At 43.3% G+C, this 14,275-nt stretch overlaps 1 protein-coding gene across 1 annotated transcript in view; it reads left to right on the forward strand.

The window, feature by feature from the left end:
* The window catches only part of LOC106590856 (fibrinogen beta chain), a 13,126-nt gene extending 11,566 nt beyond the window's left edge, over window positions 1-1,560 (forward strand). The window contains exon 11 of the mRNA XM_014182031.2: window positions 375-1,560. Within this exon, the coding sequence (XP_014037506.2) occupies window positions 375-606 (232 nt within the window). The 3' untranslated portion in view covers window positions 607-1,560. The remainder of the gene's footprint in view (window positions 1-374) is intronic.
* The last annotated feature ends 12,715 nt before the right edge of the window (window positions 1,561-14,275 follow it).

Genomic DNA, 14,275 nt, shown 5'->3' on the forward strand with positions numbered 1-14,275 from the left:
TGGGTCAGGAGACGTTTATCCTAACCTTCTCTCTCTCTCGCCCCCCCTTTGCTCTCTCACCCCCCTCTCGCTCTCTCCCCTCCTCTCTCCCACCCCCCCTCTCTCTCTCTCACCCCTCTCTCCCACCCCCCCTCGCTCTCTTTTCTCTCCCCCTTTCTCACCCCTCTCCCCCCCTCGCCTTCTCTCTCCCCTCTCTTCCCCCCTCTCTCTCACCCCCCTCACTCTCTCCCCCCTGTCCCCCCTCTCTCTCCCCCTCTCTCTCACCCTCCCTCTCTCCCCCCTCTCTCTCACCCCCCACTCTCCCACCCCCTCACTCTCTCCCCCTCCCCCTCAACCTCCCCCCCCCACTCTCCCCCCATCTCCCCCCCTAACAGGACTCCAGGTGATCCGTCTAAGCAGTGCTCCCGTGAGGACGGCGGTGGCTGGTGGTACAACAGGTGTCACTCAGCCAATCCCAACGGCCGTTACTACTGGGGCGGGGCTTACACCCGACACATGGCAAAACACGGGACGGATGACGGCATGGTGTGGATGAACTGGAAGGGATCCTGGTACTCTCTCAAAGCCATCTGCATGAAGATCAGGCCCTACTTCGCCTCGCGGTAGACACACAGGAACTGAGCCGCTCCTACCGACTGAACCGCTCCCTACCGACTGAACCGCTCCCTACCGACTGAACCGCTCCCTACCGACTGAACCGCTCCCTACCGACTGAACCGCTCCCTACCGACTGAGCCGCTCCCTACCGACTGAACCGCTCCCTACCGACTGAACCGCTCCCTACCGACTGAACCTCTCCCTACCGACTGAACCTCTCCCTACCGACTGAACCGCTCCCTACCGACTGAGCCGCTCCCTACCGACTGAACCGCTCCCTACCGACTGAACCGCTCCCTACCGACTGAACCTCTCCCTACCGACTGAACCTCTCCCTACCGACTGAACCGCTCCCTACCGACTGAACCGCTCCCTACCGACTGAGCCGCTCCCTACCGACTGAACCGCTCCCTACCGACTGAACCGCTCCCTACCGACTGAACCGCTCCCTATCGACTGAACCGCTCCCTACCGACTGAACCGCTCCCTACCGACTGAACCGCTCCCTACCGACTGAGCCGCTCCCTATCGACTGAACCTCTCCCTACCGACTGAACCGCTCCCTACCGACTGAACCGCTCCCTACCGACTGAACCGCTCCCTACCGACTGAACCGCTCCCTACCGACTGAACCGCTCCCTACCGACTGAGCCGCTCCCTACCGACTGAGCCGCTCCCTACCAACTGAGCCGCTCCCTACCAACTGAACCGCTCCCTACCAACTGAGCGGCACGGGATCAGCATGTTTTGTTCTTCTGTGTGTGTGTGTGTGTGTGTGTGTGTGTGTGTGTGTGTGTGTGTGTGTGTGTGTGTGTGTGTGTGTGTGTGTGTGTGTGTGTGTGTGTGTGTGTGTGTGTGTTTGGCTTTGCGACAAGTATATGTAGAAGTATATAAAGTATACAAATAGATATTAGCAGAGGACTGTGCCTTACTATACTCAATAAAAACACATTGAGGAACCTATGTCATGTGTTTGATCGTCATCATTTAGACCGTCCTACCTACATTAGATTACGGAGGCATAATTTATAGATCGGCAGGTAAGGGTGCTCTCGAGCGGCTAGATGTTCTTTACCATTCGGCCATTAGATTTTCCACCAATGCTCCTTATAGGACAAATCACTGTACTCTATACTTCTCTGTAAACTGGTAATCTCTGTTTACCCGTCGCAAGACCCACTGGTTGATGCTTATTTATAAAACCCTCTTAGGCCTCACTCCCCCCTATCTGAGATATCTACTGCAGCCCTCATCCTCCACATACAACACCCGTTCACTCCCCCCTATCTGAGATATCTACTGCAGCCCTCATCCTCCACATACAGCACCCGTTCACTCCCCCCTATCTGAGATATCTACTGCAGCCCTCATCCTCCACATTCAACACCCGTTCTGCCGGTCCCACATTCTGTTAAAGGTCCCCAAAATACACACATCCCTGGGTCGCTCCTCTTTTCAGTTCGCTGCAGCCGGCGACTGGAACGAGCTGCAACAAAACACTCAAAACTTGACAGTTTTATCTCCATCTCTTTATTCAAAGACTCAAACATGGACACTCTTACTGACAGTTGTGGCTGCTTTGTGTGATGTATTGTTGTCTCTACCTTCTTGCCCTTTGTGCTGTTGTCTGCGCCCAATAATGTTTGTACCGTGTTTAGTGCTGCTACCATGTTGTGTTGCTACCATGCTGTGTTGTCATGTTGTGTTGCTACCATGTTGTGTTGCTACCATGTTGTGTTGCTACCATGTTGTGTTGCTACCATGTTGTTGTCATGTGGTGTTGCTACCATGTAGTGTTGTGTTGTCTCTCTTGTCGTGATGTGTGTTTTGTCCTACATTTTTATTTGATCTAGTATTTATCTTTAATCCCAGCCACCTGTCCCCGCAGGAAACCTTTTGCCTTTTTTGTAGGCCGTCATTGTAAATAAGAATTTGTTCTTAACCGACTTGCCCTGTTAAATAAAAGGATACATTTAAAAAAAGAACATTTTAAAAAAGCATTGTATCTACCCACAGCCATCAGATCATTACCTGGAATATGGATGGTATTAACTGACCTTTAAAATGTAAAAATAACAACAATGTTACGATATACAGAATATATAGAAATAGAATCTACTTGAAATATTCCTTATGTGTCACAGTTGTCGTCGGGAAATGGAGGACCAAAACGCAGCAGGTATGTGTATGCTCATCTTGACGTTTTAATAAATTCAAAATGAACACAAAAATAACAAAAAAAAAGAACGAACGATCAACAAAACAGTCTGGCAAGGCACAAGGCTAAACACGGAACAATCTCCCACAAATGACAAACACACCCTAATATATGGGACTCTCAATCAAAGGCAAATAGACAACACCTGCCTTCAATTGAGAGTCCCAACCCCAATTAACCCAAACATAGAAATAGACACACTAGACTCAACATAGAATTACATGAAAATCAAACAGTGCCCAAAAACCCCCGGAATACTTAAATCAAATGCCCCTTCAACAAACACACCACCCCAGAACCACATAAAACGAATACCCTCTGCCACGTCCTGACCAAACTACAATGACAATTAGCCTTTATACTGGTCAGGACGTGACATTATGTCAATGTTTATACACAGAAGAGACAGTTCATGTAAATGGGCCATTCCATTTGGAAATAAAACATTTTCTAAAATATTTTCATTTATATACGCAAATTCATGCTTGATCATATTTTAGTTGCCAGTCGTTCGTTCGATTAGTTTGATATTTACGGATGCCGACCCAGTCGTTCGTTCCGTTAGTTTGATATTTACGGATGCCGACCCAGTCGTGCGTTCGATTAGTTTGATATTTACGGATGCCGACCCAGTCGTTCGTTCTTTACGCTCTGTTGCTGTGTTTGCTGGCAACGTACTTATCCCTTGCTTGCTAGCTAGCCAGCCAGCTAGCTATGGCTAACACAGTCACAATCTCTGCAGCCAGAATAACAGCAATGTAGCTGTTTTCTGTTGACATCCTGTACATTTGGCAACATCCATAACAATGAGCTGATGATGCCTGATTTTGCCATCTGATCAGGACACTTGTCGACACTGACTGTTCATTACGAGGAGAACACATTGCATATAAAAACACTAGGCTAGAAGCTAGCTAGATAGCTTGTTGCTAGCAAACCTGCCAATATGACAATCAAATTAAAAAAATATCAGTAGCTGAAATCAGCTGGTGAAACTAGAAACATGAGGGAGGATTTGACAGCATAGCGCCACTAAACTAGAAACATGAGGGAGGATTTGACAGCATAGCACCACTAAACTAGAACCATGAGGGAGGATTTGACAGCATAGCACCACTAAACTAGAAACATGAGGGAGGATTTGACAGCATAGCACCACTAAACTAGAAACATGAGGGAGGATTTAACAGCATAGCACCACTAAACTAGAAACATGAGGGAGGATTTGACAGCATAGCACCACTAAACTAGAAACATGAGGGAGGATTTGACAGCATAGCACCACTAAACTAGAAACATGAGGGAGGATTTGACAGCATAGCACCACTAAACTAGAAACATGAGGGAGGATTTGACAGCATAGCGCCACTAAACTAGAAACATGAGGGAGGATTTGACAGCATAGCACCACTAAACTAGAAACATGAGGGAGGATTTAACAGCATAGCACCACTAAACTAGAAACATGAGGGAGGATTTGACAGCATAGCACCACTAAACTAGAAACATGAGGGAGGATTTGACAGCATAGCACCACTAAACTAGAAACATGAGGGAGGATTTGACAGCATAGCACCACTAAACTAGAAACATGAGGGAGGATTTGACAGCATAGCACCACTAAACTAGAAACATGAGGGAGGATTTGACAGCATAGCACCACTAAACTAGAAACATGAGGGAGGAGGACAGCATAGCACCACTAAACTAGAAACACGAGGGAGGATTTGACAGCATAGCACCACTAAACTAGAAACATGAGGGAGGATTTGACAGCATAGCACCACTAAACTAGAAACATGAGGGAGGATTTGACAGCATAGCGACACTAAACTAGAAACACGAGGGAGGATTTGACAGCATAGCACCACTAAACTAGAAACATGAGGGAGGATTTGACAGCATAGCACCACTAAACTAGAAACACGAGGGAGGATTTGACAGCATAGCACCACTAAACTAGAAACATGAGGGAGGAGGACAGCATAGCACCACTAAACTAGAAACATGAGGGAGGATTTGACAGCATAGCGCCACTAAACTAGAAACATGAGGGAGGATTTGACAGCATAGCACCACTAAACTAGAAACATGAGGGAGGATTTGACAGCATAGCACCACTAAACTAGAAACATGAGGGAGGATTTGACAGCATAGCACCACTAAACTAGAAACATGAGGGAGGATTTGACAGCATAGCGCCACTAAACTAGAAACAACTAAAAAATGCTAGCTAGCTACACGATGCTACAGTTTAGTTCCTCGTTGGACCTGCGTTTACAATGTATCCAAGTTCAGTTTGTGTGGTTGTTGGTATATCTTTCTGTAACTTTGTAGGAAGTACGGTCTGCGTGTGCAAAGTGCATAATTACGTCATAACTACAAGTTGTCCCGATATAATTTTCAACTGTCCCGTAATTTTTTGTTTTAATGTACATTCTACAATGCCTTTCTAGCCAATAAGAAAGGAGTATTCAACAATGCAGGAAGTTGTTTAGTGCTGGGGGGGGGGTTGTGCTGCCGAGAATCTCTTCGTCAAGGTAGCGCTGACAGAATGTTTTCTTCCAACACTAATGCCTATTTCTATCCTCTCTGTCAAGAGTAATATTTGTTTTATTTATTAACAGGGCAAGTCAGTAAAGAACAAATTCTTATTTACAACGACGGCCTATCCCGGACAACGCTGGGCCACTTGTCCCTATGGGACTCCAAATCACAGCCTGGATTCGAACCAGGGTGTCTGCAGTGATGCCTCTTGTACTGAGATACAATGTCTTAGGAGCCAGTAGTCGAACCTCAGTGAGGCACCCTCAACACCCTCAACACCCCTAATTCCCGTGGCTATGACTGTATATAATGATAGTTTATGTTAATAAAACAGCAGTCCTTTATAGGTTCAAATTACGACCCAACATGTTCATAATAACATATCTATCAGATTTCACAGAGAACTTCATTAGTTACATTCTAGAACGCCTTCTTCTCCTTTTCCCCTCTCCCTTTCAGAACCCAGGCATTCCGCTTCTTCTAGAACCTCTTCTAGAACCACGTGGTTCTGTTCTAGATCCTCAAACTGAGTCAGGAGTTCCTTCTGGACCATTGGGATGGTTTTATAGGCGGTCGACGGCGGGGGACCGACATCCACTGGCTGTAGTTTGATCTTAGCGATGTCCTTATTATTAAGACGAGAGCTCTCGTGATTCTTGGCAGTCTTACTGAATAGGGTCATCTGATTGTCTAGCGATCTGTAGCCGTCGTGGTCGAAACGGAAAGCAATGGAACTGTTGCATGATCCCTGACAGGAGCGCAGTTTGATCTCAACGTCCACCTAAGGGTACAGAGAGAAACACAGAGTGAACAGAGGTTCCCTACATAGTGCACTACTTTTGACCGAGGCCACCTATGCAACCCACAGGAGGCTACGTCCGAAATGGCACCCTATTCCCTATTTAATTCTCTGGGGCCGTATGGATAAGTGAGCGGTGGTTTATCAAGCGTAGGAGTTCTCATTTAGGATCAGTTTAGCAATTTGAAACCATAACGAAAAAGATTAAACGGAGAGAGAGGGGCTGATCCTACGTCGCGAAACACACGGCGCCCCTGGTTCAATAGTACCACTGTGTAGACAACAAGGATGCTATTTCAGACTCAAGCCAAAGGTCAATGTCCGTCCGACGTGTTACAGAGAAACTGGGAGACACAGCTTATAGGTGAAAACCGTTAGGATTCGACCCGAAGCTCTTATAGGTAAACACCAGAGGACATAGACTGGTGGGATGAGGTGGGAGAGGATCACGTCTGTGTCCCGAACGACTCCCTGTTCCCTATCCAGCGCACTACTTTTGACCGGGTTCTGGCGCACTAGATAGGGAACAGGCAGCCATTTGGGACAGGACACATGTTTGTCATATGAGTCAGAGTTAGCTGTGGCAGAGTTTCGCCATCCCCCGCTTGTTCTGGAAATCAGAGAGATCTATAGTCACTAACACAACAGTTGTGTGTCATAAGGCATTGGTATTCAACTATCCTCATCTCCTTTGCTCATCTCCTTTCCTCATCTCCTTTCCTCGTCTCCTTTCCTCGTCTCCATTCCTCATCTCCTATCTTCATCTCATTTCCTATCTTCATCTCATTTCCTATCTTCATCTCCTATCCTCATTTCCTGTCCTCATCTCCTATCCTCATTTCCTGTCCTCATCTCCTATCCTCGTCTCATGTCCTTATCTCCTATCCTCATCTCCTATCTTCATCTCATTTCCTATCTTCATCTCCTTTCCTCATCTCCTGTCCTCATCTCCTATCCTCGTCTCCTATCCTCATCTCCTATCCTCGTTTCATGTCCTTATCTCCTATCCTCATCTCTTTTCCTCATCTCCTATCCTCGTCTCATGTCCTTATCTCCTATCCTCATCTCCTATCCTCATCTCATGTCCTTATCTCCTATCCTCATCTCCTATCTTCATCTCATTTCCTATCTTCATCTCCTATCCTCATCTCCTATCCTCATCTCCTGTCCTCATCTCCTATCCTCATCTCCTATCCTCGTCTCATGTCCTTATCTCCTATCCTCATCTCCTATCTTCATCTCATTTCCTATCTTCATCTCCTATCCTCATCTCCTGTCCTCATCTCCTATCCTCATCTCCTATCCTCGTCTCATGTCCTTATCTCCTATCCTCATCTCCTTTCCTCATCTCCTATCCTCATCTCCTGTCCTCATCTCCTGTCCTCATCTCCTATCTTCATCTCATTTCCTATCTTCATCTCCTATCCTCATCTCCTTTCCTCATCTCCTATCCTCATCTCCTGTCCTCATCTCCTGTCCTCATCTCCTATCCTCATCTCCTATCCTCGTCTCATGTCCTTATCTCCTATCCTCATCTCCTTTCCTCCTTTCCTCCTTTCCTCATCTCTTATCCTCATCTCCTTTCCTCACCTCCTTTCCTCATCTCCTTTCCTTTGTGAGCACTGAAGGGAGTTTATGGGTGAATGTGATATGATGGAAATCTCCAGCTTTATTCTGAAAGTATTCAGACTCCTTCCCTTTTTCCACATTGTTACGTCACAGCCTTATAATAAAATGTATTGAAATGTTTTTTCCCTCCTCAATCTACACACATTATCCCATAATGACAAAACAAAAACAGTTTTGAATATTTTTTTTGCAAATGTATAACATTTTTAAAACGTAAATATAACATTTACATAAATTCGCAAAAATGTCTAAAAACATATTTTTGCTTCATCATTATAGGTTATTGTGTGTAGATTGACCGGGGGGTGAGAAAAAAAACGATTTAATCCATTTCAGAATAAGGCTGTAATGTAACAAAATGTGGAAAAAGTAAACGGGGCTGAATACTTTCTACATGCCTTGAATTTACCCAGAACTTTCCTGGACACATTAAAGGTAGACTCAGCAAAATGACACAAGCATCACCACAGATATTCAGATGATGCAAGACTTCTCTCTCACACAGTCTCTGCTCATGGGTTCTGTTCCCTCCATTAGTTCTAGACTAGGCATAATCTCAAACAAACAACAAACTGGGCCTCTAAGTACATTTTTAACCTTCATATCATCTCCAGCACCACGGCAACATCAACATATGTGAAAACGGCGTGTTTCTATGTTTTGTAGTAAAAAATATAGAGAAAGAAAAGTGTTTTCAAAGACGTGTTTCCAATGAAGTTGAAAAATTGTGAAGTTTCCCTTTCACTCTCTAAGTCTGACTCTCTAACTCTGACTCTTAACTCTCTAAGTTTGACTCTTAAGTTAGGGCTAGGGGGCAGCATTTGCACGTCTGGATAAAAAAAATGTACCCGATTTAATCTGGTTACTAATCCTACCCAGTAACTAGAATATGCATATACTTATTATATATGGATAGAAAACACTCTAAAGTTTCTAAAACTGTTTGAATGGTGTCTGTGAGTATAACAGAACTCATTTGGCAGGCAAAACCCTGAGACATTTTCTGACAGGAATTGGATACCTGATGTGTTGTATTACCTTTAAACCTATCCCATTGAAAAACACAGGGGCTGAGGAATATTTTGGCACTTCCTATTGCTTCCACTAGATGTCACCAGCCTTTACAAAGTGTTTTGAGTCTTCTGGAGGGAGATCTGACCGAACAAGAGCCATGGAACGATGATGTCCCATTAGACACCTGGCGCGCGAGTTCATGTTGGGTACCCTCGTTCCAATACGTTATAAAAGAGTATGCATTCGTCCACCTTGAATATTATTCATGTTCTGGTTAAAAAAGGCCCTAATGATTTATGCTACACAACGTTTGACATGTTTGAACGAACGTAAATATATTTTTTCCCCTCGTTCATGACGAGAAGTCCGGCTGGCTTAGATCATGTGCTAACAAGACGGAGATTTTTGGACATAAATGATGAGCTTTTTTGAACAAAACTACATTCGTTATGGACCTGTGATACCTGGAAGTGACATCTGATGAAGAGAATCAAAGGTAATGGATTATTTACATAGTATTTTCGATTTTAGATCTCCCCAACATGACGTCTAGTCTGTATCGCAACGCGTATTTTTCTGGGCGCAGTGCTCAGATTATTGCAAAGTGTGATTTCCCAGTAAGGTTATTTTTAAATCTGGCAAGTTGATTGCGTTCAAGAGATGTAAATCTATAATTCTTTAAATGACAATATAATATTTTACCAATGTTTTCTAATTTTAATTATTTAATTTGTGACGCTGACTTGACTGCCGGTTATTGGAGGGAAACGATTTCCTCAACATCAATGCCATAGTAAAACGCTGTTTTTGGACATAAATATGAACTTGATAGAACTAAAAATGCATGCATTGTCTAACATAATGTCCTAGGAGTGTCATCTGATGGAGATTGTAAAAGGTTAGTGCATCATTTTAGCTGGTTTTATGGTTTTGGTGACCCTGTCTTTGAATTGACAAAACATTACACACAACTCTTGTAAATGTACTGTCCTAACATACTCTAAATTTATGCTTTCGCCGTAAAACCTTTTTGAAATCGTAAAACGTGGTTAGATTAAGGAGATGTTTATCTTTCAAAGGGTGTAAAATAGTTGTATGTTTGAAAAATTTGAATTTTGACATTTATTTGGATTCAAATTTGCCGCTCTTGAAATGCACCTGCTGTTGATGGAGTGCACCACGGGTGGCACGCTAGCGTCCCACCTAGCCCATAGAGGTTAACTCTCTAAGTCTGACTTTCTAAGTGACTCATAACTCTCTAAGTCTGACTTTTAACTCTCTAAGTCTGACTTTTAACTCTCTAAGTCTGACTCTTACCTCTTGCCGGTACATGTCCTCTAGCTGTTTCTGGACGTGGCTTTGCTGCTCCTTCAGTTTCCGTAACAACGCAGCCGACCGTTTCCTTAGCGATGTCAGGTTCATGGCCAACCCCTCAGCAAACTCCACGTACCTCAGCTCAGACACTGTAGTCACAATCAATCAATCAATCAATCAATCAAAACAGAAGATGGAGGGAAGAGTGAAGGAGAGAGAAAGGGGGAAGAAGGAAAACTGGGGGAAGCAGAGAGAAAAACAGATGGAAGGCAATTGATTGATAGATATTGTAGAAAGATCGATGGCTTGGTTGGTAGACGGACAGATGAACAGACAAACAGATATCGATTGATACAGTTGAAGCCAGAAGTTTACATTCACTTAGGTTGGAGTCATTAAAACTCGTTTTTCAACCACTCCACAAATGTCTTGTCAACAAACTATAGTTTTGGCAAGTCGGTTAGGACATCTACTGTGTGCATGACACAAGTCATTTTTCCAACAATTGTTTACAGACAGATTATTTCACTTATAATTCACTGTATCACAATTCCAGTTGATCAGAAGTTTATATACACTAAGTTGACTGTGCCTTTAAACAGGTTGGAAAATTCCAGAAAATTATGTCATGGCTTTAGAAGCTTCTGATTGCCTAACTGACATCATTTGAGTCAATTGGAGGTGTACCTGTGGATGTATTTCAAGGCCTACCTTCAAACTCCGTGCCTCTTTGCTTGACATCATGGGAAAATCAAAAGAAATCAGCCAAGACCTCAGAAAAATAATTGTAGACAAGTCTGGTTCATCCTTGGGAGCAATTTCCAAATGCCTGAAGGTACCACGTTCATCTGTACAAACAATAGTACGCAAGTATAAACACCATGGGACCACGCATCCGTCATGCCGCTCAGGAAGGAGACGCGTTCTGTCTCGTAGAGATGAATGTACTTTGGTGCGAAAAGTGCAAATCTATCCCAGAACAACAGCAAAGGACCATGTGAAGATGCTGGAGGAAACAGGTAGAAAAGTATCTATATCCACAGTAAAATGAGTCCTATATCGACATAACCTGAAAGGCCACTCAGCAAGGAAGAAGCCACTGATCCAAAATCCCCATAAAAAAGCCAGACTATGGCTTGCAACTGCACATGGGGACAAAGATCGTTCTTTTTGGAGAAACGTCCTCTGGTCTGATGAAACAAAAATATAACTATTTGGCCATAATGACCATCGTTATGTTTGGAGGAAAAAGGGGGAGGCTTGCAAGCCGAAGAACACCATCCCAACCGTGAAGCACGGGGGTGGCAGCAACATGTTGTGGAGGTGCTTTGCTGCAGGAGGAACTGGTGCACTTCACAAAATAGATGGCATCATGAGGCAAGAAAATGTTGTGGATATATTGAAGCAACATCTCAAGACATCAGTCAGGAAGTTAAAGCTTGGTCGCAAATGGGTCTTCCAAATGGACAATGATCCCAAGCATACTTCCAAAGTTGTGGCAAAATAGCTTAAGGACAACAAAGTCAAGGTATTGGAGTGGCCATCACAAATCCCTGACCTCAATCCTATAGAAAATGTGTGGGTAGAACTGTAACAGTGTGTGCGAGTAAGGAGGCCTACAAACCTGACTCAGTTACACCAGCTCTGTCAGGAGGAATGGGCCAAAATTCACCCAACTTATTCTGGGAAGCTTGTGGAAGGCTACCTGAAACGTTTTACCCAAGTTAAACAATGTAAAGGCAATGCTACCAAATACTAATTGAGTGTATGTAAACTTCTGACCCACTGGGAAGGTGATGAAAGCTGAAATAAATCATTCTCTCTACTATTATTCTGACATTTCACATTCTTAAAATTAAGTGGTGATCCAAACTTACCTAAGACAGGGAATTTTTACTTGGATTAAATGTCAAGAATTGTGAAAAACTGAGTTTAAATGTATTTGGCTAAGGTGTATATAAACTTCTGACTTCAACTGTAGATAGATAATGTAGAATGATCGATGGCTCGGTTGGTAGACAGACAGACAGACAGACAGACATTGATTGATATGTATTTTTTGATTGATCGATAGATCGATTGGAGCTGTTGTCACCTACTGTGTGTCTTGACGATGGCCTTGCGGTTGATATTGTAGATGTGTTTGGTGGTCACCATGGATGCTGTAGCCGCGTCCTCGTACCTGTAGGAATGTTTCTTGGCTTTAACTTTCACAACATGTAATATGTTTAACTAGGTTTAATCTCAGTTAACTTCTATGGGCTAGGTGGGACGCTAGTGAAAATACTGCCCCCTAGCCCAGACAGGTTAACCCAGACCTAAAGTCTGACATAATTGGTCAGCTGCTCAATGAATTTCTGGGTCCATACGTGTTGAGAGAAGAGATGAGGAGATCCTAGAACGAGGACATCCTAGAATGAGGAGATCCTAGAATTAGGAGATCCTAGAATGAGGAGATAAGCAGATCCTAGAAGGAGGACATCCTAGAATGAGGAGATAAGGAGATCCTAGAAGGAGGAGATCCTAGAATGAGAAGATGAGGAGATCCTAGAATTAGGAGATCCTAGAATGAGGAGATAAGGAGATCCTAGAAGGAGGACATCCTAGAATGAGGAGATAAGGAGATCCTAGAACGAGGACATCCTAGAATGAGGAGATCCTAGAATGAGGACATCCTAGAACGATGATATCCTAGAATGAGGAGATCCTAGAACGAGGAGATGCTAGAATGAGGAGATTCTAGAATGAGGAGATTCTAGAATGAGGAGATTCTAGAATGAGGAGATCCTAGAATGAGGAGATGCTAGAATGAGGAGATTCTAGAACGAGGAGATCCTAGAATGAGATCCTAGAATGAGGAGAGGAACCGGAATGAGGAGATCCTAGAATGAGGAGATCCTAGAATGAGGAGATCCTAGAACGAGGAGATCCTAGAACGAGGAGATCCTAGAACGAGGAGATCCTAGAATGAGGAGAGGAACTGGAATGAGGAGATCCTAGAATGAGGAGATCCTAGAATGAGGAGAGGAACCGGAATGAGGAGATCCTAGAATGAGGAGATCCTAGAATGAGGAGAGGAACCGGAATGAGGAGATCCTAGAATGAGGAGATCCTAGAATGAGGATAGGAACCGGAATGAGGAGATCCTAGAATGAGGAGATCCTAGAATGAGGAGATCCTAGAACGAGGAGATCCTAGAACGAGGAGAGGAACTGGAATGAGGAGATCCTAGAATGAGGAGATCCTAGAATGAGGAGAGGAACCGGAATGAGGAGATCCTAGAATGAGGAGATCCTAGAATGAGGAGATCCTAGAATGAGGAGATCCTAGAATGAGGAGATCCTAGAATGAGGATAGGAACCGGAATGAGGAGATCCTAGAATGAGGAGATCCTAGAATGAGGAGAGGAACTGGAATGAGGAGATCCTAGAATGAGGAGATCCTAGAATGAGGATAGGAACCGGAATGAGGAGATCCTAGAATGAGGAGATCCTAGAATGAGGAGATCCTAGAATGAGGAGCGGAACCGGAATGAGGAGTAAGTTAAGGGCCAAATGTCCCCTCCCTTTCTGAAATTCCGAAAGATACTAACATCTGCAAAATCGTGATTCGTCCAAATAACCAGTGACGAACAACACCGGAACTACTGCTGCTCGTCAAGGCCGGTTCTAGGGCGGTTCTAGGGCGGTTCTAGGCCGGTTCTAGGGCGGTTCAAGGCCGGTTCTAAGCCGGTTCTAGGGCGGTCCCAGCTATAAGTGTTATAAGCGGTCGCTTAAGGCCCCTGGCTGCATGACCAAAACAATAAAACAATAATATATTATTAACAATATATAATATATATAAGTTCCTAAAATATATATATATATATATATATATAAACAATTAAACAATAATATAATATATTATTAACAATATATAATATATATAAGTTCCTAAAATATATATATATATATATATATATATAAACAATTAAACAATAATATAATATATTATTAACAATATATAATAGATATAAGTTCCTAAAATATATATATATATATATAAACAATTAAACAATAATATATTATTAACAATATATAATAGATATAAGTTCCTAAAATATATATATATATATATATATATATATATATAAACAATTAAACAATAATATAATATAT

The sequence above is a fragment of the Salmo salar genome, chromosome ssa07, assembly GCF_905237065.1.
Source record: "Salmo salar chromosome ssa07, Ssal_v3.1, whole genome shotgun sequence".
NCBI lineage: Eukaryota > Metazoa > Chordata > Actinopteri > Salmoniformes > Salmonidae > Salmo > Salmo salar.